The 26,322-nt window shown below is 40.9% G+C and overlaps 1 protein-coding gene across 4 annotated transcripts in view; it reads left to right on the forward strand.

Annotated features, from left to right (window-relative positions):
• TTC28 (tetratricopeptide repeat domain 28) overlaps positions 1-26,322 on the forward strand; it is a 630,964-nt gene that overhangs the window by 439,808 nt on the left and 164,834 nt on the right. For all 4 annotated transcript variants that reach the window (XM_078435589.2, XM_078435590.2, XM_078435591.2 and 1 more), the window contains one exon: positions 10,466-10,973. In XM_078435589.2, coding sequence (XP_078291715.1) covers positions 10,466-10,973 — 508 coding nt within the window. The remainder of the gene's footprint in view (positions 1-10,465; positions 10,974-26,322) is intronic.

A 26,322-nucleotide genomic window follows, 5' to 3' on the forward strand; every position in this document is an offset into this window, starting at 1 on the left:
ATCTGCCTATCACTCCCCCAAATAAAACTGAAGATGTAGGTGAAACTGAGAATGGGAAATAAGTTTCCAAAAATGATCTTAACTATTTCAAGGAAGTAAGGTAAAGTCAACTCCCTAAAAGGACTACTAAGACTCTAGGATTTTTATGGGGTCATCATTTCGTGGCCCAAGAGCTATGTAGAATGGAGACAGTTGTTTGGAAAAAGCATCCTAGGTGGATAGCATGGGGCTGTAGTGGGAGGTGTTAGGAAGTTGAAGGAGGGAGAGGAATCCTTAAGTTACCTGGAGGAGATGTTAGGAAGTAGCATTTCTTTCCTCTGGTGTTCAGCATCGACCTTACTGCTTGAGGACCTTCGTGAGAAGTAGCACACACTCTTCCGTAGGCTGCAACTTGGCAGTTACAGCACATAGTACAGATGCCTGTTGTATTGCATCAAGTTTACATGGAGCATCAAGTTTTTTAAAAAATGAAACCATTATAAATTCTGGCAGTTTTTATGGTATAATTAAAATGTCTAACAGGATACCTCTGGGAAACTAAATGCACTTTTACTATTTATAGAGCCAGCCGAGGTGGTGTTTCTTGCCAACTTTCATATCTTATGACCTATAAATTGCTCTTAATAGCTAATCTGTCATCTCAGCTTCTCATACAAGAAAGCTTGTTTCCTTATTAATCTGTTAATTTGCATCTGCAAAGGACATTTACAAATCCTTGGTTCGAAAACATTGCTGTATTAATGCTGGGCATTATAAATAATTTATCACCTGTGATAGCAACTCTTAGGTCTAGGTAATAGATCTTTCTGACACTGTGTTATTCTTCCAACCCTAATATAATTTTGATAAAAATAATTATTATGAAAGCTCCTCTGGCCCCACACTATTAGAAAAGGCTGACAGGTTACTATGGAGAAGCTGTAACGACCGCTAACCACTCTCTAAGCTCAGAGTCATAGATTCAAACCAACTGTTCCCACTATGGCATAGTACGTGGTGGAAAGAATGCAGATGTGCACAAACCACCCTCTTTTCTTTTCAGTAACAAGTGCACGACAGTCCTCCAACCCTAGCTTTAGGTATTGGGACAAACTAGTTAGATTGAGTATAATAAAGCTGGCACCAATTATTGAGCACACACACACAAAAATGATTGAAGAATCCCAAAGACCATATAATTAAAACTTGCCGGTTTGGGTGGTATTTAAGTCTCTTCCTCAGGCTGTTGGCTGTTCACAAATCTTAGAGATCCCCTTTCAGGAAGCATTCTTCTTACCAACAGCTTCAGTATTTAATTATTTTGTTTGTGTTTTGTTGATTTATTTTATTCTCTATTTAAATCCAAAAAGGATTTGTGGGAGCAGGGCATAAAACATATATGGGAGGAAATCAGAGTAATGAGAGCATTAGGATTATGTCATAAGGCTGAAGCCAGGACAGAGTCCACACATATTATGGGATTCTGTCTGGGGAAACTCTGCATCGAGCCATAAGCTTCCTGGTAATCCAAACAAAAAGGTAAATTTGACCACTTATAATATTCACAATTTTTTAAAAAGATAAAACCATAGCATCTCCTTGGTAGAAGCATTGAAATCTGAAAGAAATGTTTCCATTGGTCTTTACAAAGATGACATTGGGTGATATCGTGGACAATGTCCTCAATAATACAGATAATAATTTCTTTTGATTATTTTTGTCCAGTTGGTTTTGTGTGACTGTTGGGTAGGTCACTCTGAGTGTTCATGACCATTAACCTTTTACACAGACTTACTTTATCAGCTCAGTTGCTGATAACGGTAACTTTTCAAGCTACAGTACACTTATTAAATAGAGTGTGTGTCATTTCAGACTGTAGGAAGTGCACAGACCCCATAGAACCTAATTCAGTCTTCTGTTTCTGTAGTTTTCTATTGGGGTGGCTATTGATTCCCTCTAAAGAGGCCTGCAGTTTGGCTAAAGTATTACCAAGTAGACACTTGTCTCTGGGTTGAGACCCCTCCCCTGCTCATGCTCTGTGTCTCTTTCTCAAAAAATAAATAAACATTAAAAAAAAATTTTTAAAGAAAGCTTTTTTTTTTTTATTTTTTTTAACATTTTATTTATTTTTGAGACAGGGAGAGACAGAGCATGAACAGGGGAGGGTCAGAGAGAGGGAGACACAGAATCTGAAACAGGCTTCAGGCTCTGAGCTGTCAGCACAGAGCCCGATGCGGGGCTCGAACTCACGGACCGTGAGATCATGACCCGAGCCAAAGTCGGCCGCTTAACCGACTGAGCCACCCAGGCGCCCCTAAAGAAAGCTTTTAAGAAGATAAGCTAAGTTCTGATTTTAGTACTTAAATCTTCTCAGATTTAGTTTTTCTATAAAAATATCTAAAATGTCCACATCCATAGCCTATGGTAATTGGTAAATGCCTAAACTCTCATCATCCAGAAACATGATAATTCAAATAATTGAATGACTAGGTAGTGCTAACTTTAACTATGATGACTAGAGCATGAAAATTACTGATTTATGCTAAGTATCATATTGATAAGGCCTAGGCCAGCTTATGCTATAATAACAATAAATCCCCAAATCTCAGTGGCTTAAAACAACAAAGAGTCCTCTCTTGTGCCCAGTGCATAGTCATTATGGGTCAGCCAGGGCTCTGTGCCATATTGCTCTGCTTGTCACTTGAAGTTCAATCCTGGTGAAGCAGTGTGTGGCAAAAGGAAGAGAGGACGCAGTGAAGCACCCACTGTTCCTAAAGTTTCACCTGGATGCGATTACATGTATTGGCCAAAGAAGGTCATGTAGCCACTCACACCCGACTTCATGTAGGCAGCGATGTGAATCTCACCTGCTTGGAAGGAGAGAAGCCAGAATATTTGTGAACAGCTCGAAAGACTGCGTTAAATATCAACGGTGCTTAAAATACATCTTATTATGTTCTAACTGGTTGTTATTTCAGCGAAGCATTGTGTTGTTGGGACTACTGATCTCCCCTCTTTTTACCTGTTTCATGGAAATACATGAAAGTATGGATCTGATCATGTCAGCACCCTGCTTATACTGGTGGCCATTATTGCCTCACTGGGTGGATTGTAAATTCCTCAGTGGAGGCTCAACTGTAATGTAGTCAAACGAGCATGAGAACTAGGGTCTGAAGTGTGTGGGTCCGAACCCTGGTTTTGCTATTAACTGTATACTTTTAGGCATGTCACGTTAACACTTTGAATCTAGTGTTGTCTCACAAATGTATATAATAATAACAACACACTTCAAAGAGTTGTCATAATGATCAAATGAAGCAACATACACGGAAATGGAAAATGCTTTAGATTTTGCAAATTGACGGGCAGATAGAACTTCTCCATACCTGCTCCCCTGTAGCTACTGTCCCTACTCCCAGGTCTGAGTGGCTTCTTGCTCTCCAATAATTACACACGCTGTCAGACGTCATGCCTTTGTTCATACTGTTACCATTTCCCAGAATTATCCACTCCTCAAAGGAGCAAAACTCCCAATTTATTTATTTTTAAATTAATAGACTTCATTTTGTAGAGCACTTTATAGAGATTTATAGAGAATTGAGTAGATAGTACAGAGAGATCCCACTTGCTTGCTCTCCTCCACTCAGTTTCCCCTATTCTTAACATTTTGTGTCAGTGTGATACAGTTGTTACAAATGACAAATCAGGGGTGCCTGGGTGGCTCGGTTGGTTGAGCGTCCGACTTCGGCTCAGGTCATGATCTCACGGTCTGTGAGTTCGAGCCCCGCGTCGGGCTCTGTGCTGACAGCTCAGAGCCTGGAGCCTGTTTCAGATTCTGTGTCTCCCTCTTTCTCTGCCCCTCCCCTGTTCACGCTCTGTCTCTCTCTCTCTCAAAAATAAATAAACGTTAAAAAAAATTAAAAAAAAAACAAATGACAAATCAATATTGGTATATTATTGCCAGCTGAAGTTCACAGTTTACATCGTTTACATTAGGGTTCACTGTTGGTATTGTACAGCCTACGGGTTTTGACAATGCATTATGTCCTGTGGCCACCATTTAGGTATCATGCAGAAGTGTTTCACTGTCCTAAAAATTCTCTGTACTCCACTTATTTATTCATTCTTTCCCTGCAACCACTGATTTCCTGTTTTCTTTTTTCTTTTTCTGTAGTTTTGCCTTTTACAGAATGTCAATAGTTGGGATCATACAGTATGCAACCTTTTCAGACTGGCTTCTTTCATTAAGCAATGTATATTTAAGGGTTCCTGGATGTCTCTTTGTGGCACCATCCTTTCTTTTCAGCACTGAGTAATATTCCATTGTAAGGATATCCCAGGGTTTATGCATTCACCTTTTGGAGGACGTCTTGGTTGCTTCCAGTTTTTAGTAATTATAAATTCATATGCAGGCTTTTGTGTGAACATAAGTTTTTATTTCATTAGGGTCAGTACATGGGAGCAGGATTGCTGGATCATATGGTAAGAATATGCTTAGTTTGTAGGAGACTGCCCAACTGTCTTCCAAAGTGCCTGTCCCATTTTGCATTCCTACCAACAATGAAATGAGAGTTCCTGTTGTTCCACATCTCACCAGCATTCTGTGTTGTTAGTTTTTTGGATTTTAGTTATTCTAATAGGTGTGTAGTGCTATCTCATTGTTTGAATTTTCAATTCCCTGGTAGCATATGATGTGAAGCATCTTTTCTTATGCTTATTTGCCATCATTATATCTTCTTTGGTGAGGGTGTCTATTCAGATCTTTTGCCCATTTAAAAATTCTTTTTTAAAATTTTTTATTGTTAAGCTTTTAAGGTTTTGTTTATTTGTTTGTTTGCATATTTTGGATACAAGCCTTTTGTCAGATATGTGTTTTGCAAATATTTTCTCCCAGCCTATGGCTTATCTTTTTATTTTCTTAACAGTATCTTTTGCAGAGCAGTTTTTTTTTTTTTACGTTTATTTATTTATTTGAGAGATACACTGCATGAGTAGGGGAGGGGCAGAGAGGGGGAGAGAGAGAGGATATCAAGCAGGTTCCACACCGTAAGTGCAGAGCCCAGTGTGGGGCTTGAACTCATGAAACCGTGAGATCATGACCTGAACCAAAACCGAGAGTTGGATGCTGAACCGACTGAGCCACCCGGGCGCCCCTACATAGCACTTTTAAATAAAGTTCAACTTATCACTTTTTTCCCCCATGGGTCATGCCTTTGGTCTTATATCTGAAAATTTAATTGCCAAACCCCAGGTCCCCTAGATTTTCTCTCATGCTATCTTCTAGGAGTTTTATGGTTCTGCATTTTACATTTTGATCTATGAGCCATTTCAAGTCAGCTTGTGTTAAAGATGTAAGGTCTGCGTCTAGGTTGACCTTTTTGCATATGTGCATGTCTGGTTGCTCTAGTACCCTTTGTTGAAAAGACTATCCTTTATCCATTGAATTACCTTTCCTCCTTTGTCAAAAATTAGTTGGCTATGTTTATGTAAGCCTAGAGACTTTTCATGAATGGACGAAAAGATGAACAAATCAACCGACAGACCCTAAATATGCCAATGTCTGTGTCAGCTTTGACCACTTGAAGTAAAGTGCTTTTAGCAATATTAAGTGTTGGATGTGCCAATGATTCTAGAATACCCCTGGGTAAAGGGCGAATTTTCTCATGCCTACATTTGAAGAAGAATATGAGTAATGCACTTCAGTATATGAAAATGATTATACATCTTACCATCAGTGGGGCAAGCGTCTTGTGTTGTCTTTTTAGTTCTGGTGACATAACTTCATGTTCTATTTTCTGGTCATTTTCTACCACATCTTTAAACTTTTTATTTAGTACTCACCACAGCACTGGAAGGTATTGTCCCATTTTACAGACAAGGAAACTGGGGCTCAAAGACGTCACATAACTTGTGCAGCATCACACAGTTTGTCATTGAACCTGTGTGTGCCTCATCTGAGAGTCTGTCTGTCCCTTTTCTTCTACATCTCTCTCCCTCTTGGGTTCTAGTGGGTTAACCTAGGACCTTGGGATTGTGGATGCTGAACTCGCAGGCATGGAATACAAGGTGCATGTGGATTTAGTCAGTAAAGAAGAAAAACCACATTTCTGGTACTAGCTAGTGTATTCCTCCCCCTCCCCCCCTTTTTTTTAATGTTTATTTTTGAGAGAGAGAGCCCGCAAGAGCAAGCAGGGGAGGGGCAGAGAGAGGGAGACAGAGCATCCAAAGCAGGCTCTGCATTGATAGCTCGATGCGGGGCTCGAACTCACAAACCCTGAGATCATGACCTGAGCCCAAGTCGGTCGCTTAACTGATTGAGTCACCCCGGTGCCCCTTTATTTACCCCTTTAAGAAACTACCTGCAGTATTCTTTGTATGTGCAGTTAATCTCCCCACAAAATATAACCCATATGAAAAATACATACAGTAAGAGTTGGGGGGGATTGCTGGATGTGAAGGAAAACAATCATAGGCTTTAAAATAATCTTTAATGGAAAATAAAGTAAAATAAAATAATCTTTAATGGTCATGTTATCAATGTGGTTATAGTTTGGGTAGTTTAAACTTTCTCTATTTTATGCTCAAGCTAAAGGTTTAAAGGTGGTTTGAAAATGTATGAGCAAATTTCCTTCTTTAGTCTCATGAAACAGACTTGTCAGATGTGGTTCTTCTGCAAATATTCAGGTCACAGAGCAAAGGGTGAGGACTCCTGTGTGCTATGTCTACAGCTGATATCATGCTTTGGCAGGAACATGAGTAATTTATATCCTGTAGAAAGAGAAAAGTATTGTCTTATCCCAACCAGATAGTTTGTTAGCATAACTGTTTGTGTGCATTTTAGTATTCAAATACAGATGTTCCAAAATGTTTCCACTGTGGGAAGCAGCTGCTGCTATTCTAGCACAAAAATCTCAAAGAGATTAATCTACAAAGGCAGCGTGAACCTTAGTGGCAAATGTAGCATCTGCTTGAGGTGGGGCCTGTGATTCCCCATAGAGGGTGGATCTTCAGATTCTCGTTAACAGCCCGAAACCATGTTTCAGATCTAAGCTTATTCTACAGGAACAGGAACAAAGACAAGTGATTAATTTGTAATTCACTTAGCTGATAAATATCATCCCATGTTATTTGCCCAAGGGCTGTAAAACACTGGACTTTATTTCCTGTGGCAACTGATAGGAATATAGTTGTTTGGTCATAATGACTGATGTTTTCAGTTGCCATTACTGGCTTCTGCTAGGTGACAGAGCTTCGCCCAGCCAGCTTGCAGTCATAAACCATCCATCCACACCTTAGTGAGGCACTCACAGAGAACTTTATGGTTTCTGCAGGACACTCACATGCACTGCTTCATCTGTCCCCATCCTTGCCTTGGAAAGTATGTACACTGTCCTTATCAGTCCAATTTACATATAAAGGAAATCTGGTTGAAGGAGTGAAGTGACTTCTCAGGGTTACACAGCCAGGGCTTCTGACTAAATCGTGTTCCATCCTTATATTGCATCAAGACTGCCTCTCTAATTTGTGTGCTTCATAAATTATATTATCCTTTCTAGAGATGCTGGTTTTGGGACACCTGCCATGGAGAGCCGCAGCCTGATGGCGCTGCCTAGTAACTGGAGGGTGCCCCAGGAAGAGCGAATATAGTAGTCCTTCCCTCATTTTCCCACACCCCAGAGGGGAAATGCCCCAATACTCCCTTTCCTTATGTTCAGAGAACTTCAGCCATGGAGCTCCTGTGTCTCCGTAGCATTTAGAGAAATGAAAATCCGAAGCAGGAGGTCCCGTGGCTATCATTTGCCATAAGCTGGAAGTTCCTAGGATCAGAGATGCCTGGGGTGTTGTGCCTGCCCCAGGCCTTATAAAGTCCATCCCCTGCAGTGTTTGAGGGCTCATTGCCTCCAACCAGATCTACGATTTGGAATTATCTAGTGAATTATTTATGCTTTTTACATTTGACGGAGGCTCATGGCTGAGTTTGAAAACACTCAATTCCTGGTGCACTGCTGGGACCTAGAACTGTCTGGAAAACTGAGGCTCAGAGCAGTTAAGTTTCTAAAGGTCCCAGAGCTAGTAATGGGCAGTACAGTTTTAAATCAAATGTGTCTGATTCTCTTTTTTTTTCTTTTTTGAAGTTTCTTTATTTTGAGAGACAGATAATGTGAAAGGGAGTGGGGCAGAGACAGAAGAAGAGAAAGAGAATTCTAAGCAGGCTCCACACTGCCAATGCAGAGCCTGTCGTGGGGCTTGATCCCATGAACCATGAGATCATGACCTGAGCTGAAATCAAAAGTTGGGCGCTTAACCATCTGAGCCACCCAAGCACCCCAAGTGTGTCTGATTCTAAGTTACACTAGCTCTTTAGTGAAAAATCTGTGTGCAACAAAGATTTCTAGGTAGGAGGGTTAGTGGACTGTGTTCTGCTCCTTAACCAGGCTTGGGTGGAGAACCCCAGAGAGTGAGGTGGGAGGACCCATTACAGAAGAAGAGGAAAGAGGCTCTGAGTCCCTGGGCCTGCAGCAAAGGAGGAAAAGGAGACTGTTGGGTGGGGGGAGGGGAGTTGTGGGCAGCAGAAAGGCCCGTGTGCAATGTGCTGATGTGCATTTCTAACCTTGTCCCCAAGAGACTCCTCAAGTGGGAAGCTGAGTGGTGTGCTCTTTGGTGACATCATTGCTGCTCCTGCTAGAAACACACTACTGCAGCATTGTGACCTCTCTGGAATCATTTGTGCTCTTCTCTACTCAGAGAAAAACCCAAAAAAGTAAATTTCTAAGTATTTATTTCCCCTCTGTATTCCCAAATCTCTTTGTTGGAACATCTGTGAAATGATAAAAGCAACTTAAAATGACATGGAACCCTTTGCAAATACACAATTTGCAAACACCATAAAGACGGTCAGTGCTTGAGTTATTTTGATCAAGAACTGCTATTTCGCAGGCAAAGAAATAGAGTGGCAAATCACTCACTTGTATAAAATATTAATAAAAGTGTTCTGAAGTGTACGAAGAACACATCTCATAAAGAAATACCCTTACTCCAGGTGGGACAGCCTTGCTTCCTTGTTATTCCCTAGCCTTGGGGCCCTAGTGGAAACCATTTGCCTACCTGTGACTGAGCACACCCTTGGTTCTGCCAGGATCACAGGCTCCTGTCGAGAAGAGGGTTCATTATGAAGAAAGGAGGATACGTGGGTTTAGCTGTAGGCACAGTATGAAGGAAGGGAAGGGTAGGCAAGTCTCCAACTTGTAGAATCAAAGGTGGGTGGGGGATGGGTTAAACAGGTGATGGGATTAAGAAGGGCACTTGTGAAGAGCATATAACCGGGTGTCGTATGAAAGTGTCGAATCACGAAATTCTACACCCGAAACTAATATTACACTGTATGTTCGTTAACTGGAATTTAAATAAAAACTTAATTATTAGCAATTAAAAAAATAAGGAGGTTAGAAAAAGCCCAGTGTAACTTCCCTTTCATGTCTCTGCAAAGGAGTTAGAAACCAAAGACCTAGAATCCAAGACTATATACACTTGGGGAAGATTCCAGAACCCTTGTAGCTCTTTTGTTGTTTTTGTTGTCCCTATTGGGTTCACTCTATCAACATACAGTCCTTTTCTGAAACCTTTAAGACAAAAAAGGCTCATGTACTTTTCTTTACACAAGAACCACAGGTGAGGCCAGCATTGTGAGGAGACGAGGGATATAGCATCTTTGTGCACAGAGGCCAGGGTCAGAAGAGCCTCTAGGCATGAGGAACAAAGCTGGAAGAGTCAGTGTGGGCCTGAAAAGAGGTGGTGAGGCCAGATGGTCCTCCCCCCCCCAGTTAGAGGCCTGGGTTGAACCACCCATTTTTTCCTCTGGGGTTTGTCCAAATCTAAGCCCTCCGTGGTAATCAGCACTGCTAGAGTCCCACTGAGGGAACAAAAAGATAAGAGAACAGGATCCTCCAGTGGGTCCTGAGTCACAAAATTATCAATCATCATCCTAAACATCTCCCTTACCACTAATCTATCCATTTGCTTTGGGAGAAAGCATTAGAGAAATGCCCAGGAATGCAAAGACCCAAGCATGGATTTTTCATGAATTTCCTCGGCTATATTATATGTCATAATTAATTCTGGTTTTCCTCAACATTTTCTTACACTACAGAGGTTAGTGGCCATTAACAGAGTTATAGCAGAATACTAGAAATGTCAATAAGTCTTTAAACTAAAATGAAGGTTATATGGAACACAGCCTTTTTCTATGTTTCTATGAGATTAGGTATTAAAAGTTACTGATTAAGTTACAGTTGTCTTTTATTAGGAACTTGCTGTTTGAATGGGCTCTTTTTCAGTTGTGCACAGGTCTGCAGCCCACTGATAGAAACACCATTAGGAGTTGAGTTGGATGGTCACAGGCAAACCCTGAACGTTTTATCTGCTAAAACAAGCCAAAGCCACTTTCTGATGTGCTTTTCATTCTCTGCTTTATCCTTTCCCCATCCAGGCAGCTTCATCAGCCCTGAGCAGTCTGGGCCACGTGTACACAGCCATTGGTGACTACCCCAATGCACTGGCCAGTCACAAACAGTGTGTTCTTCTTGCCAAGCAATCCAAAGATGAGCTTTCGGAGGCCCGAGAACTTGGCAACATGGGAGCTGTGTATATTGCCATGGGTGACTTTGAGAACGCTGTGCAGTGCCATGAGCAGCATCTGAAGATAGCCAAGGACCTGGGGAACAAGCGAGAAGAGGCCCGGGCCTACAGCAACCTGGGCAGTGCCTATCACTACAGGAGAAACTTTGACAAGGCCATGTCTTATCACAACTATGTGCTGGAGCTGGCACAGGAGTTGATGGAGAAGGCCATTGAGATGCGGGCCTATGCCGGCCTGGGCCATGCTGCCAGGTGCATGCAGGATTTGGAGAGAGCTAAACAGTACCATGAGCAGCAGCTGGGCATTGCTGAAGATCTCAAGGACCGGGCTGCAGAGGGGCGAGCATCCTCCAATCTGGGTAAGGACAGGATTGCTTGCAGGATTTCAGGGTCAATGCCACGGGGCTGGAAATAGCTGAGGTAGCCCACTATCTCTTACAGGAATCTGTGTGTTTGTAGTCAAAAGAATCTCCACATTGTGTGTGTTGTGTATTTCTTTTAGATATATTTCCTTAGAGCCTGCCTGGTCTAAATCACACGGTCCTTCCTGCCATCACAGTGCTGCAAGGATTAGAATTCTGAATACTGGAAAAACAAAACACCCCAACCTTGTAATCTGTTTAGAGAGAAGAGCAACCAGATTTATCTAATTAGAGAGAAAGAGAATGAAATCAGGATATAAAAGCTATGTTTGCTTTAAATGAAAGAGAAGCTGCTAGGAAGTCATCAATGGAAGGGAATTTGAGAAGAATTTTGTTTAAAGGGATTTCTTTACTTGGTGACTTTAATGCCACAGGAAACCGTATTTTTTCCTCAAAAGTGTGTGTATTCACAAATGACGCTGCTAGTTTTAGTATAAATGCAAAATTATTTTTGAAAGATCTATTTAAATAAGTTAGATTTGCAGTCACTGTTTGATAGTACTTGGTTATAATTAAGACATAAATTTGGTGGGATTTATGTGTCATGGTGAGAGACAGTAAGTATTGGTAACTGGCTGCTTTTTAGAAGACACTGTTACCTTGTTTCTACTCAAACAGATGTGGGTACACGTACACGATGAATGGAGGGAACAGATGCATTTGCAAGTATGAGCTGAACTCATCCCTGAGTCCCATTGTTTGTTCTGTGTCCACATGGACTCAGGGCAGGGAGAGGACAAGGAGAAGGTCGCCTTATTGCTATTAGTGTATGTTTATCAGGTATTAGTAGCAGCGGAAGGTAAAACTCAGCCCCCTTTTCTTATGACCTACAAAACCAAGGCACCCCCTTGTCTATTTATATAATTTTAGCACTCCCCCGTCACCTCTACCTCTGCTTATTGTAACCATATGTTTCCTGAATATAGTTGTTACAAAATGTCTGGCAGATCCCCGGAGATTACTCTGAAGATAGTATCGAGATCCGAATGAGAGTCTAGAGAGTCTGATAAGAACGGTAGAAATAAGCTCTTGGCATTATATATTCATTCAATAGATTACAAGTATTTATTGAATCATTACTCAGTGTTGAATCCTGGAATAGTTGCCCTAGGGATAGAAATGTTAAAAAAAAAACCAAAAACAAAAACAAAAAACTTTGCCCTCAAAGAGCTTACAATTTAGTAGGGAAAATAAGACAAATACATAGGGCAACAGTGGCTTCTCTACAAGACAGTATTAGTGATGCTGGCGTTTCCGTGAAATTGCAAGAAGGAAGACCCCGAGGGCTGGGAATAGCCTGGAAACTTCTTGGAGGAGATTATAGACCTCTTTACACCTTGAATAATAGGGGAGATTTGGCCAGGAATGAGATGGCGTTGATGGGAAGGCATATGTAAAAGAATGGATTGGCATGTCTGAAGGACGGTGGCAGAGTACCCTTCAGGAATACACTAGAGGATGGCAGATTAGTATGAAAACTAGGCAAGAGATACGCTAGCAGAAACTCCTGAGGGTTTTGAAACGTAGGAGTAAGAAGATAGACTAGATATTTAAGGAAGGCAAGTGAGCGGCACGTAGGATAGATTGGAGGGCTTGGAACCTGGAGTTTAGAAGGCTGTGCGTATTGACCATTCAGATTTTCTTTATCATCTTGTGTCAGGTTTGATAAGTTGTATTTTCCAGAGACTTTGCTCGTTTCATCTAAGTGTTGAATTTAGTGACATTAAGTTGTTCATAATATTTTCTTATTTTCCTTTTAGTGCTTGTAGGCTATCTAGTGAGGTGCCCTCTTTCAGTTTTGTTATTGATAGTTTGTATTTTGTACCTGAAAACCACCTCACCACCGCCCCCTTCCCCCCCCCCCCCCCCCCCCCCCCCGTTTCTGGATCATTCTACTTAGAGATTTATCAGTTTTCTTGATCTTTTTGAAGAACTGAGTTTTGCTTTTGTTAATTTTTTTATTGCTTGTTGTCTCTTTTCTATTTCACTTATTTCTGGTTTCTTTTTTATCATTCTCTTCTTGCTACTTACTTTGCTAGCTTCTTAAAGTCAAACCTCAGGTGATTGACCTTGACCTTTCTTCTTTTTAATACAAGCATTTAAAAATATAAAATTTCTTTAAACACTGCTTTACCTGCATCTAATAATTTTTACCAGATTATGTTTTTATCTTCACTGAACTTAAAATATTTTCTAAGATCATTTGTGATTTCTCTTTACCTCCTAGATGGCTTATTTAATTTTAAATATTTTGGATTTTCCTAGACACATTATTATCATAAAATTTAGTTTATTTATTTTTAAATTTAGCTTAATTTCATTGTGGTCAGAAAACATACTTCGTAGGATTTCAACGGATGTAATGTCATAGATGTCAGTCATGGTGGTGATGGTGCTGCTCAGGTCATCTTTGTTTTGATTTTCTTTCTTTCCTTTTTTTTTTGTCTATATGTTTTGTCAATTGCTAAGAAGGAGATTGTTAAATCTCCAATTATTATTGTGATCTTGTCTGTTTCTCCATTTGCTTCTGTGAAACATGGCTTCATAGACTTTGAAATTCTGTCATTGGACAAATGTTCATTTGTGTGTTTGTCTTCCTGACAGATTGACCCTTTTATCATTATGAAATATTTCTTTTTTTGTCAATGGTCATACCTTTTTGTCTTGAAGTCTACTTTATCTGCTACAAATATACTCACTCCTACTTTCTTATACCTGTTGTTTGTATGGTCCATCTTTTTCCATCTCTTTACTTTCTATTTAATCTGTGTCTTTAGTTTGTTAACAGCAGATAACATCTAGTTTGATTTTGCTTTTTTATTGATTTTGACAATTATGGCCTCTTAATTAGAGAATTTCACTCATTTAACATTTAATGTCATTATTGATGTTATATTCAGGTCTGTCATTTTACTGTTGGTTTTCTGTTTGTCCCATTTATATTTTGTTTTCTGTTCTTCCTTTCCTACAATCTGTGGTTAATTTAATCAGATAGGTTTTATTTTAACTTGTCTATTGCTCTTTAGCTCTACCCCTTTGCATTTATTTTAGTGGTTGCTCTAAGATCGCGTTATATTATCCTTAAATTTTCACAATCTACTTTGAGCTAATACCATACCACTTCCCTTAAAATGTAAGCACCTCACAACTTTATAAACCCATTGATTCCTTACTCCCTGTTCTTTATGCTGTAGTTGTCACAGATATTACTATGTCTACATTCTTTTTAAACTTCACAATACAGTGTGTTTTTTTGTTCTATACAGTTATATTAAAGAGTTAAGAGGAAATATCTTTTCTGTTTACGCACTTATTTATCATTTATGGTACTTGCGGTCATTCGTAGAGATCCGAGTTTCCATCTGGTACCATTTATCTTCAGTCTAAAGAACTTCATGTAGCATTTCTTGTAGTGCAGGTGTGCTAGTGATGAGTTCTTTTCATTTTTACTTACTTTAAAATGTCTTTATTCACCTTTGTTCTTGAAGGATATTTTTGGCGGATACAGAATTCTACGTTGATGGATTTTTTAAAAAAAGCAGTTTAAAGTAGTCTTTCCATTGTTTTCTGGTCACTATTATTTTGATGATATGTCAGTAGAATTGAAAGTATGTAGAGCATGTGCTAATTCTTTCTTGATTGCTTTCAAGATTTTCTCTACTTTGGTTTTTAGCAGTTTAACTGCAATATGCCTAAATGTGGATTTCATTATATTTTTCCTTCCTCTGCTACTTTGAGCTTTAGAATCTACAGATACAGATGTTTCCCCAAACTTAGGAATTTTTTACCTATTATTTTTTCAAATGTTTCTTCTTGCCCATTCCCTCTTTCCTCTGTTCATGAGACTCTGCATTACTCTTAAGTCTTTCAATATTGTGCTATGTATTACTGAGGGTCTGTTCACATTTTAAATCTTTTTTTCTCTATATTCTTCAGATTTGAAAATTTCTGTTAATCTGCCTTTAAGTTCAAGAACTCTTTATTCTGTCATCTCCAGTCTGCTTTTAAACCCATCCAGTGATACCAAGTTTGAGATTCCCGAAGACTATTCTCACTTCAGACATCAACCATGAGCATGGGTCTCCAAGACCACCCTCGGGTTCAGTAATTCACTAGAAAGACTCCCAGAATTCACTGACAGCTGGTATACTCATGGTTATGGTTTACTACAACGAAAGGATTCAAAGTCAGCCAAGGGAAGAGACACATGGCAGGAGAGTTCTAAGCAGGAGGCTTTCCGTTGTCTTCTCCCAGTAGAGTCACAGACAGTGCCAGTGCCTGAAAAGCAACAATATCTGACAATATGCACAGACTATTATCAACCAGAGAGGCTCACTTGAGCCTCGCTGTCCAGTTTTTATTGGATCTTGGTCTCATAGATAGGTTGACCACCTGCTTGGGCGATCTTCATTTCCAGCCTGCCAAAGGTTGAGCTGAAAAGCCCCCCTGTAAATCACACGGTTAGCATCAACTATTTGGCAATGGTCAACACCCTCACGTAAACAAAGACACTCTTAGAGCATTCTAAGGGCTTAGAGATTGCTTCCCAGAGCTGAGGGTAAAGTCCAGACCTCTCTTTGGGCAAGGTTAATTCTTTACTGCGTAAGTGAATTTTTTATCAGACATATATTGTATTTTTAGCTTTAGAATTTCCATTTGTTTCTATTAATAAACATTTCAGTTTTTCTGCTAAGATTTATGTTTGTTCACTACATCTATTTTTCATGTACATAGCCAAGCCTATTTATTACAAAAGCTTTTAAAACCTTGTTTGCTAATCCTATGTGAGTCACCTCAGAGTTAGACCCCGTTATTTTTTAGATCCAGTATAGTTAACATACAGTGTTGTGTTAGTTTCAGGTGTACAATATAGTGATTCAACCATTCTATACATTACTGCGTGCTCCTCATGGTGAATATACTCTTAATCCCCTTCACCTGTTTCACCTACCTCCCCACCTGCCTTCCCTCTGGTAACCATCAGTTTGTTGTCTGTAGTTAAGAGTCTATTTCAGAGGTAGACCCTATTGATTGCCTGTTGTTAATGTTGTTTTATAACAGCTTTATTGAGATATAATTCACATACTGTGCAGTTTACCCAATTAAAGTGTATAATTCAGTGGTTTTTAGTATAGTCACAGAAGTGTGCATTGATTGCCTTTTGTTTTGAATATGAGTCACATTTAATGTTTCTTTGTATATTTAATAACATGGGATTATATCCAATATTGTGAATGTTACTTTAGAGAGACTATGGATTCTGATATATTTCTCTTAACAGTATTTTGTTGTTGTTGATCTTTTACCCGTTAACTTGGCTTAATTCAAGCTCCAAATTCAGTCTTTGTGGTGGGCTGCAGCTTAAATCTGTGTTCTGATCTTTTAGCTTTAACTGGGCTGCTTAGATTCAGCCTTGCACATGCATATTTCAGGAGATAGAGATTGGGGTAGAATTTATACTCAGAATTGAAGGCTTCCCACTGTGGCTCATTCTTCTAGCTCTTCAAGCCAGTAACATTGTGTTTCTACCTGTGTTGTAGCCTGACCACATGTCACTAATTGGGACTTTACCTCTGGCCACGACACTACCCCCCCCCCCCCCAAAAAAAAAAAGGTTCCCTGGCATTTCAAAAATAGGAGACTTAACCAATGCTATTCCTTTCTTCAAAGGGTCAACTCCAACCCTTCTACAGTTCCTCACTGATTTTGGTTACATGGTGTCTCTTTGTGGATTCCTCCCCTTGCATCCCTCCCGGCCACTCCCCACCCCCTGAGACCTTATAACTATAAAGTTGGGCTTTATATAGACGTGGGCTGGTCTGAAAGGCCCTTCTCCTCCATTACTGGAAGTGGAGCTCCTCCTATTCATTTTGGACCATTAAAGTTTGCCTTGGGCACCTTTGTCCCCTGGAAAGATCAACAGTGATCTCCTCATGGCTGAGTTGAGAGATCTTTTGACAGTTCTGAATTTCCCTAGTCATATGCAGCATCTGTATGCTCAAACTTTTCCTTGAAATTCTCTCCTCTTGTATTGTCTGTGAAGCACTGCCCTCCTGATTTTCTTCTTGACTGCTCTTTCTGGACCTTTTACATTGGCTTTTATTGTCCCTCTTTTTTAAAAAAAAATAAGCAATTAAAAAAAGTTACAAAAGTGATACTCACTTCTGTTAAAAAAAAAAAATCTTATGATACCAAAGTGTATAAAGTAGAGAAAGGTCCACCTTCTTACATTATTTACCTTCCCTGTTCCACTTCTCACAGTTAACCACTGTTAACAATTTGGTTAGAATCTTTCCAGACCTTTTTAGTATGTACATAAACACGTGGCAATACAATCCTATGTATAAATATACACATGTCTACAGATTATTCCTTTTTTTCCAAAACTTCCATCATAGTACATAGACTTTCCTACAGCCTGCTTTTTTTATTCTACCTTCTAAGGCCTTTCTCTGTGTCATTCAGATAACCTACCTTATTTTTAACGGTTCCTTTCCATTGTATTGCCATTTGTTAAATATGGGAGTTCTTGTCTTTTGTTCCTTGATTGTTTTCTGTTCTTTCTTTGTATATCTCCCTTTACTATTTTTACCAGCCGTACCTTCAACTACAGCTTTAGTGTACATTGTTTCTCAATCCATATGCACCAGCGCTGACCTCCTGCCTGAGCATCATTTTCAAATTTCCATTGGCCTGGCGGATACTCCTTCCAATTTTCATGCTGATCTGTCAGAGTTAGTGAGTCCAGATGTGAAGTATCTTTGTCCTAAATTGAATTCTTCTAGCTTCTCTAAGTTTGGTGATGACAGCCTTACTCCTCTGGCTATCTGTACTAATTTTCTATCGCTGCTGTAACAGCCACAAACTTAGTGGCTTAACACAAATTTATTTTATCAACAAGGCTGGTTTCTTCTGCAGGCTCTAGGGGACCGTCAGTTTCCAGTGGCTGCCTGGATTCCTTGGCTTGTGCCTCTTACTCCACGTACAGCGTGCAGCATTCCTTTCTGCTTCTGTCACTGCACTGCCCTCTCTGCCGCCCCGACTCCTTTCGCATCCCTCTTACAAAGACTGTCATGATTACATCAGACTCACCTGCACAATCTAGGACAGTCTCCTCACCTCAAAACCCTTAATTTAATCACACCTGCAAAGGCCCTTTTGTCATATAAAGTGACATTCACAGGCTCTAGGAACTAGGACGCGGACATATGGGGGCGGGGGTGGCATTATTCAGCCTGTCTTAGAAATCTAAAATCATCTCTGATTTCTTCCCTTTTTTTCTCAGTTGACTGACAGTCTAACAGTTGTCAAACAAATATTCTCATAAGGGTTCTTTTCTTTCATTGTCCCTTCCTGGTTGCCCAGGTGGCTGCATTAGCCTACTAGTTGGGTTTTCCTTACCACCATGCCCTCCCTTCCATGTTTCCTCCACCCCACACATCAGTATGAGACCGATTCTCCCAAAACTGCTCTGCGGGTAGTAGTTACTACACATTGCACACAACATTGTGGTCAGGGTCCTTACCTTAAAGTGGGGTTTGTCACGATTTCTAGTATTTAATTGCACTGTTCCTCTGTACATACTATTTACTTTCCCTGAAATTGGGCTTTTCCACCTTCCCTTATCTCACCACACTGGCTGTGCTCTTATCCTTTACTATATTTCCTCAAGCTGTTTTTTCCACTTAGGCCTTTTGCATCCCTATCTTGCTTGTCTAACGTTTACCCATCTTTTTTTTTAGGATCATTCTAAATACTGTTCACTACTTGAAGTCTCTTGATAAAAAGTAAATCTTTCTCTCATCTCAGCCCTAGGAATACTTTCAAAATTTCTCTTATTTATATTCAATCACAAATTTTGGTTATTTGTGTACTTGTATAGGTACCTCTACTGGATTAGAACTCAATGGAAGTATGAAGAGCATTCTATCTACAGTCTCTGTATCACTGAGTAGAACCCCTATAACTATATCTACATAGTGGATACTCAGTAAATGCTTATATAGTTAGATTGAATGAGTGAAAGCTTACCCCCAGATGTTGTGCCCAGATGATTAGAGGAAGAGTGGTGCCTTTAAAAGAAACAGGAAGGCTGAGAGGAAGAACTAGTTTGGGGAAGCAGATGATGTTTGGTTTTGTGCATTTCCCATATGCATTTCTCTCATTTAATGTAACATGATTAAATGCTACTGGAAAGAGGTATTAAGAGGGCATCATCTCAATGGCATTATAAGATAAAGACAGAAAGCCAGCCAGTGAGACTGAGTTAGGATCACAGAGGGTAGAGGGGATCCAGGTTGAGGTTAGGGAGAAGAGAGCTTCAGGACGTGGAGGACATATCACTTTGATATCACAGAAGCCAAGGACAATGAGATTTGAGCCATTAAGAAGGTTTTCTGACAATAGAAACTTCCTGTGCACATCTGAGGGGGAAGTGGCTAGAACTTGTGGAGATGGAGAGGAGAAGGTAGAGAAGACAAGAAATCTTTGTCCTTGGTGTTCAGCATGTACTGATATTTGTTATCCACCTTTATTTATTTTAAGATAAAAGAAGTAGAAATGAACTTAGACTCTTCAAATTTCTTATGAACAATAACAAATAGCTTAGCTGTTTTCTAAGCATGTGTCTTTGTGAAAATAATGTTAATGCTAATTTTGGCTTAGAAAATGTCCATCTTTTCTTTTATACTCAAAACAACTGTAGTCCTAATTTAGGCACTTTGGAGTCAGATCTCAGGCAGTAGAGTAGGTCACTGGAACATAGCCTCAGTTAAAGTCCTCAGTCATCATCCTAGGTCTTCTCATTCACTGGGGACAATTGCCTCTCATCTTACTTAGGGTGAGCTACAGTCAGGAAAGTGAGAAGGGAGACCACTAAAAGGATGGCTAGTTTTCTTTCCTTCCTCCCTCCCTTCCTTCCTCTTTCCTTCCTTTTTTTCCTTTTCTTTGTTTTTTTTCTCTCTTCCTTCCCTTCCCTTCCCTTCCCTTCCTTCCGTTCCCTTCCCTCCCCTCCCCTCCCCTCTCCTCCCTCTTTTCCCCTCTCTCTCTCCCTCCATTATAGCCTTCCTTCCAGATGAGGGTGACCTCTTAGTTTGCCACTATGCCCCTGGAATATGTATAAAGGTGAACACATTTCAGAAGCTACTTCCCACATACAACAGTGTCCAGGCTGGTTTTTTTTCTAGTATTGGGTCAAATATGAGAGAGAGAGACCCCATCAAATCCTGGGGTCAAATATCTAATAATCCATCTATGGAAAATAATTGAAATTTAAAAAATAACTGTCCCTTTTTAGTCGAAAAGACAGATCTAGAAGGTAGCTTCTTTGGGAGAGAAAAGGAAATGGTTCATGAATTCATTTGTTCATTTAATCATTCATTCTTTTGTTCAACAAACATTTATTGAACATTAGTTATGAGATAGGCACATTAGTGCCTACATTTTAATGAGAAAAACCAATGTAGTTCCGGCCCCTATGGAGCTTATGGTTTTCCATCTAACAAGCATGTACTGAGACCTGCTCTATGCCACATTTGCATTCACTCTCATATTTAATCCTCTCCACAAACCTATGAGGTCAGGAGTATTAATTAATTTTACATCTGAGAAAATCACAGCCCAGGTAGGTTAAAAAAACTCGATCCATTTAGTCTCAGGAGATCCATAGTGTGAAAGACTCATTAAGATCTCATAAAATAATGCTTGGCCTTTTTGTACCATGTTTTCAAACCATCCTGGGAGTCACGTGTCAGAGTAAAAGTTTGGTAGCACTTCTGGCGGGTATACGTCAGGCCTCTCATTTGCAGTGCAGCAAATGATAAATGATAATCGCCAGAAGCGCTGACTTTCAGCTGTTCTAATTCTAAGATTTAAGAAATGTCACCTAAATAACTATATTTAAAAATTAAATTTTGGCAACGTGAATCAGAAAGTTCTGAATCCCCAAGGAAAGGGGAACAACACCATCTTATAGGTCTACATAATAGATGCACATATTGTACCTTAATTATATATTATTCCTGAGTAAATTTTATGAATTAAATCATGACTATGAAGATATGTAGAACTCAGTATTCTAAAAAATCTTATGATAAATTTACTTCGTATATGAAAAAATATTCTATAACCTGGCACTCACTCTATTTCATCTGTTTTTCACATTTCAATTTTTATGTGTTGGAGAGAGGGAGAGAGACCTGGCTTTATAAGTAAAATGTTTATAATAATTGTGGGTAGTAATTAATTTACACTAATTGAGTGTTTTCTTTGGAAATCCACAGTGTGATTTATGGGGCCATCTTCATTTTTTTTTAACTTCTTTTTAATGTTTGTTTATTTTTTGAGACAGAGAAAGAGAGAGAGAGCATGAGCAGAGAAGGTGCAGAGAGAGAGGGAGACACAGAACCCGAAGCAGGCTCCAGGCTCTGAGCTGTCAGCCCAGAGCCTGATGCGGGTCTCGAACCCACAAACCCATGAGATCATGATCCAGCCAAAGCTGGACACTTAACTGACTGAGCCACCCCGGTGCCCCATATGGGGCCATTTTCAAAATAACTGCTCAAGATGCCAAAGGGTCTTTGAGACATCCCTTAGAAGTTCTTGGCATGGCAATGTGATTTCACCATATTTGTGTTTTACAGCACTTGTTGGTCTTTCTAATAGCCCTGTGAAGTAAACTATTGTTATTCAGAGATTACCGAATGTTTGTGCCTCACCCAAGATTATAGAGTAAGAGGCAGACTTGAGGCTGGACTTCAGGTCTCTGATTTCCATGTCCAGACCCTTCTGTGAGAGAACATACCCACTAGAAGGGTGGACTCCAGTAAGGAGCTATGCTAGGATTACCCCGCCTGGGGCTCAAAGCCAATGATGCTTCCTCTTCTGCACACCGTCCCCCCCACCCAACCCGTCATAGTAGAAGATGGAAAAGAAGAAGCACCACTAGAAGGGTTATAGGTCACCTTGAAGCAGTGGTCCCTGCTTGTGCCCAGGGACAAAATAGCAAGTGCTCCTAGAGAAGTATAGGCACCATCAGAACAGAAGAGCCCTTTCTTCTCTTTTCCCAGAGAAGCTGTTGTCTATTGAGTACTTGCACTGAGATAGACACTTTGCATACATTATTTCATTCTCACTACAAAGCTGTGTGGTAGGCCTAGAAGGAAAGATGCTGGCTCAAATTCAGTGGCAAGATCCAAACTCAGGTCCGTACTCTGTCCTTTAATACAGCTCACAGGCCCCCTCTGGGACCCACACATTCACTGAGCAGTTAGTTCTGCTTGAGAAGTGTAGCTGAGACTACACAGATCGTCAGAATCTAATAATGTCCATGATATAGGAAGCCAAAGCACGCACCTCTGCTTTCCATTCAAAGCAGTTCCTGTTAAGTGTCGTGAAAAGGGGAAATGTAAATAGCAAAAAAAAAAAAAAAAAAAAAAAGTGACCCAGAGATGGAAAAAGATATTTCTAGACATCTCAAAGAAAGTAACAGGAATGTGCTTTCCCTGCCTGAAAGGAAAAATGAGAAATGGGGAGCATCAACCAAGACAGGAGTTTTTCTGATCAAGCACCAGAGGATTCACGGAAGATGATTCAGACCCTCATTAAGGTTGTGACATGCACATCCCGTGCTGTGCCCCACACCTATCAGTGCCTAATAAATATTAATAATATTTACTCTCTACTTTAGGTCAAGATTTGTCACCCTGCTTGTCTAGACATTGCTATTTAAAAGGAGCTGTGATTTGCTTACAGATACAGTGCATCTGTAAACATGTGAGCAGAGGCAGACGGGGCGGTAAATCTTGGTCAGAGCCGCACTTTGGACCGTTGCAGGAGAGGCTGCAAAACTGTTGTTGGAATAATGAAGTGGATGCTTGCTGCCAGATCCCAGAGTTCTGTCTCCAGCAGGCAGAGTCTCGCAGTAAATTAGCTTATGTTTCAGCTTGGCAGTTGGCACTTGGTTCATTTGTAGATGCTAATTGTAATCTGATGTTATCAGCAGCAGGTAATTGAAATGGGCTTGATGAATTACTTAATTTCTTTTAATAGCTGAGTCTTCAAGAACTGAATAAAGAAGATAAGGTGATCCGGAGGAAAATACAACAACTCTATCTTTCTAATTAGTGCTTGGAGCTTTTTTCTTCTTTACACAAATGATTATGAACATGTGAGGCTGAATAGGTTTATGAGTCAAAAGCCCCCATGGGGGCATTTCCCATTAGGCAGCCCGGTCCTGAGCATTGATAACACTTCTGTTAGGACTTCAGAGAGGAACCCTTGAGTGATCACTTTGAAGAACATTGATTTCTGAACACAGTTGTGTTTTCGCAGACTTAGGTGGGCACCGCCTGCCAGGAGCACTGCCACTTTGGCACACGTCCTACTTTCGGTTCCTCTTCTGTGGCTGTTTCCTGTGAATGGTGCTGCCTGGCACCACACGGTGAGCAGGGAAGCCTCACAATGATGTTAGTCATGGGCTCCTGCCACCCACACCTGGTGCTGGCACCTCCCACACCTGCCTGTCCCTGAGTCTTTCCATCTGTAGCCGTTCCTTTGTTACCCCTTGCTTTGCCAGCAGCGATGGGTGCAGATGTGACCCTGGGTCCTGCCATCTGTGCCGGGTGCTGCACGCTGGACCCTGTTACGTGACGGCGATGAGCTTTGGGGTCTTTCTTCCAGAATCACTTGGCTCTGCTCTTAGTTTCATGTTGGTTCCTTAAGGAAGCCATCTGTTTAGGGTGACTTTGGAGGAATTTACGTTTGACCAATTTTTTCTTCAGAAAATTGAAAGAACAGCAGAAAAGGTAGAGTATTAGAATCGGGCCTCTTAGACATGAGATGGCATGGCATGTGATTGTTCAGACCGTCTCTGTGGTTCTCCGGCCCGGTGGGTTCTGTTTACAGACATCTTTGCGTTAGAGGTGCAGACTCCAGGTCTCTAAGCCTCCGCCAGGATTGTGGCCGTGAGTGCCTTTGCTGGGAAGTGCATTGCAGGGATCCTGGTAGTGTGCTGCTTCCTGATCTGAATGGTAGTTATGTGGCTCTGCTCACCTTGGGAAAATGTGCTGAATTGTATGCCTGCAATCTCATACCTTTCTGACAAAATGTTATACTTTAAAGGTTTACTTTTAAAAACACGTTGCATTCAGGGGTAGAGTGCACCTGGAAATGTACGTTTTTCTTGATTCCACCCAGGCCCGTGGCTTTCACTACCATGCACCACCTTCCCAAACCCAGACCTCACCGCCTTTTTTTTTTAAATGTTTATTTATTTATTTTGAGAGAGAGATGGAATGAGAATGAGTGGGGGAGGGGCAGAGAGCCATCAGACCTCCTTCTGAGATACCCGTCTATTCCTGCTTCCCACACACCCTCATCCAGAGGCCCCAAAGAGGTCTCTCTGAAAGTCTGTGACCTCATGTTGTGTGTTCCCTTTTTCTGAACATGGCAATGCAATCTCAGTGCCCAACCCAGAAATCTCAGAGTTCTTCTGGGATCCCTGCCTCCTTCCCTCATGGCCCAGACCTGCTTGGTCAAAAGTCCTGAGGATTCTGCCTCTCCATACAACTTGCATCTGCAAGACTGTGTTTTCAGACTCTTGTCATCTCTTGCCTGGGTCATTACAGCATTTTCCTCCATGTTGGTCTCCTAGTTTCTCCAGATTATTTTCCGCATTTCTTCCATGGTAACCCTCTCAAAACCCCAACTGCTCAAGGCTCAATCTTATCAAATCATTTCTCTACTTACAACCCTGAAGTGGATCCCCATTAACTTCAGGATGAAGTCCAAAATCCTATGCCTGGTGTGAGATTATATATATATATATACTATATATATATATATAGTATATATATATATATATATATAGTATATATGTATTACATACATACACATATTGTGTATATGATATACATATCTGCCCCCAGTTCCTGGCACAGAGCACCTAAAACTCATTTAATTCCATACATGATAAGAACACTATGAGCACCTTTGTTCTAATGAGGTGACTGAGTGAACTGGATGGCTCCTGGATGGGGGCCTCATGACCAGAAAGACCAGGCCAAGAAGAGAAGGTTGTAGTTTTCAGCGCCACCTAGAGAGTAGGGAGGGGCTGGAAATGAAGTTAATAATTGATCATGCTGACCAGAGGGAGCCTCCATAAAATCCCCGTGGTAGGGGGTTTCGGAGAGCTTCTGGGTCAGTGAACACGTCCATACCAGGAGAGTGATGCACCCCAACTCCAGGGGGACAGAAGCTCCTGGGCTTGGGACCCTCCCAGACCTGCCCTGTGTATCCCTTCATCTGATTGTTCATCTGTGTTCTTTATTGTATCTTTTTTTTTTTTTTTTTTTTTAAGAATTTTTTTTTTTTTTAACGTTTATTTATTTTTGAGACAGAGAGAGACAGAGCATGAACGGGGGAGGGTCAGAGAGAGGGAGACACAGAATCTGAAACAGGCTCCAGGCTCTGAGCTGTCAGCACAGAGCCTGACGCGGGACTCGAACTCATGGACCGCGAGATCATGACCTGAGCTGAAGTCGGCCGCTTAACCGACTGAGCCACCCAGGCGCCCCTATTGTATCTTTTAATACGCTGGTAAATGTAAGTAAGCGTTTCCCTGAGTTCTTGCTCTAGCAAGTTAATCAAACCTGAGGAGGAGCTCATGGGGAACCGCCAGCCCGTAACCGGCCGGTCAGCAGCACAGGTGGTAACCTGAGCTTGCAGCTGGCGTCTGATGTGGGCCTGGGGGGCAATCCTGTGAGACTGAGCCCTTCCTTACCTGTGAGGGCTGACGCTGTCTCTGGGTGGATCGTGTCAGAGTGACATTATAGGACATCCAGCTGGTGTCAACGACTTGCTTATCGTTTTGGGGAAAACCCCCTACACGTTTGGTGACCAGAAGTGTCTGAAGTCTGTTCTGTGTGAGTAGTAAAGGAGGCTCCGAGGACAGAAACACAAAAATGAACGACTGGATTTTTCCTTGTGTAGGAAGGATAAAACCGAGTTTCTCTGTTTATACCTGGCATGTGTATTTTTCGACAGCCCTCAGCATTCAAAGGAATGGTATTGAGCACCTACTGTGTACCAGAACCAGCCAGTGGCTGTTTGGTAGACAAACCAGGCAATTCGAGTGCTCACAGGGAAAGTACTTTGTGATTTCAGAAAGGATTACGGGGGTGTAAACTTAATAGGGAGGAGGGTTGTCAGAATACTCTTCTGTGAGGAACTGGCCCCCGTTCATCTCACTGATGCCATTTTCTGCCATTATCACCCCTCACACTCATTG

Source organism: Panthera onca, chromosome D3 (assembly GCF_046562875.1).
Source record: "Panthera onca isolate mPanOnc1 chromosome D3, mPanOnc1 haplotype 2, whole genome shotgun sequence".
In the NCBI taxonomy this organism is placed as follows: Eukaryota; Metazoa; Chordata; class Mammalia; order Carnivora; family Felidae; genus Panthera; species Panthera onca.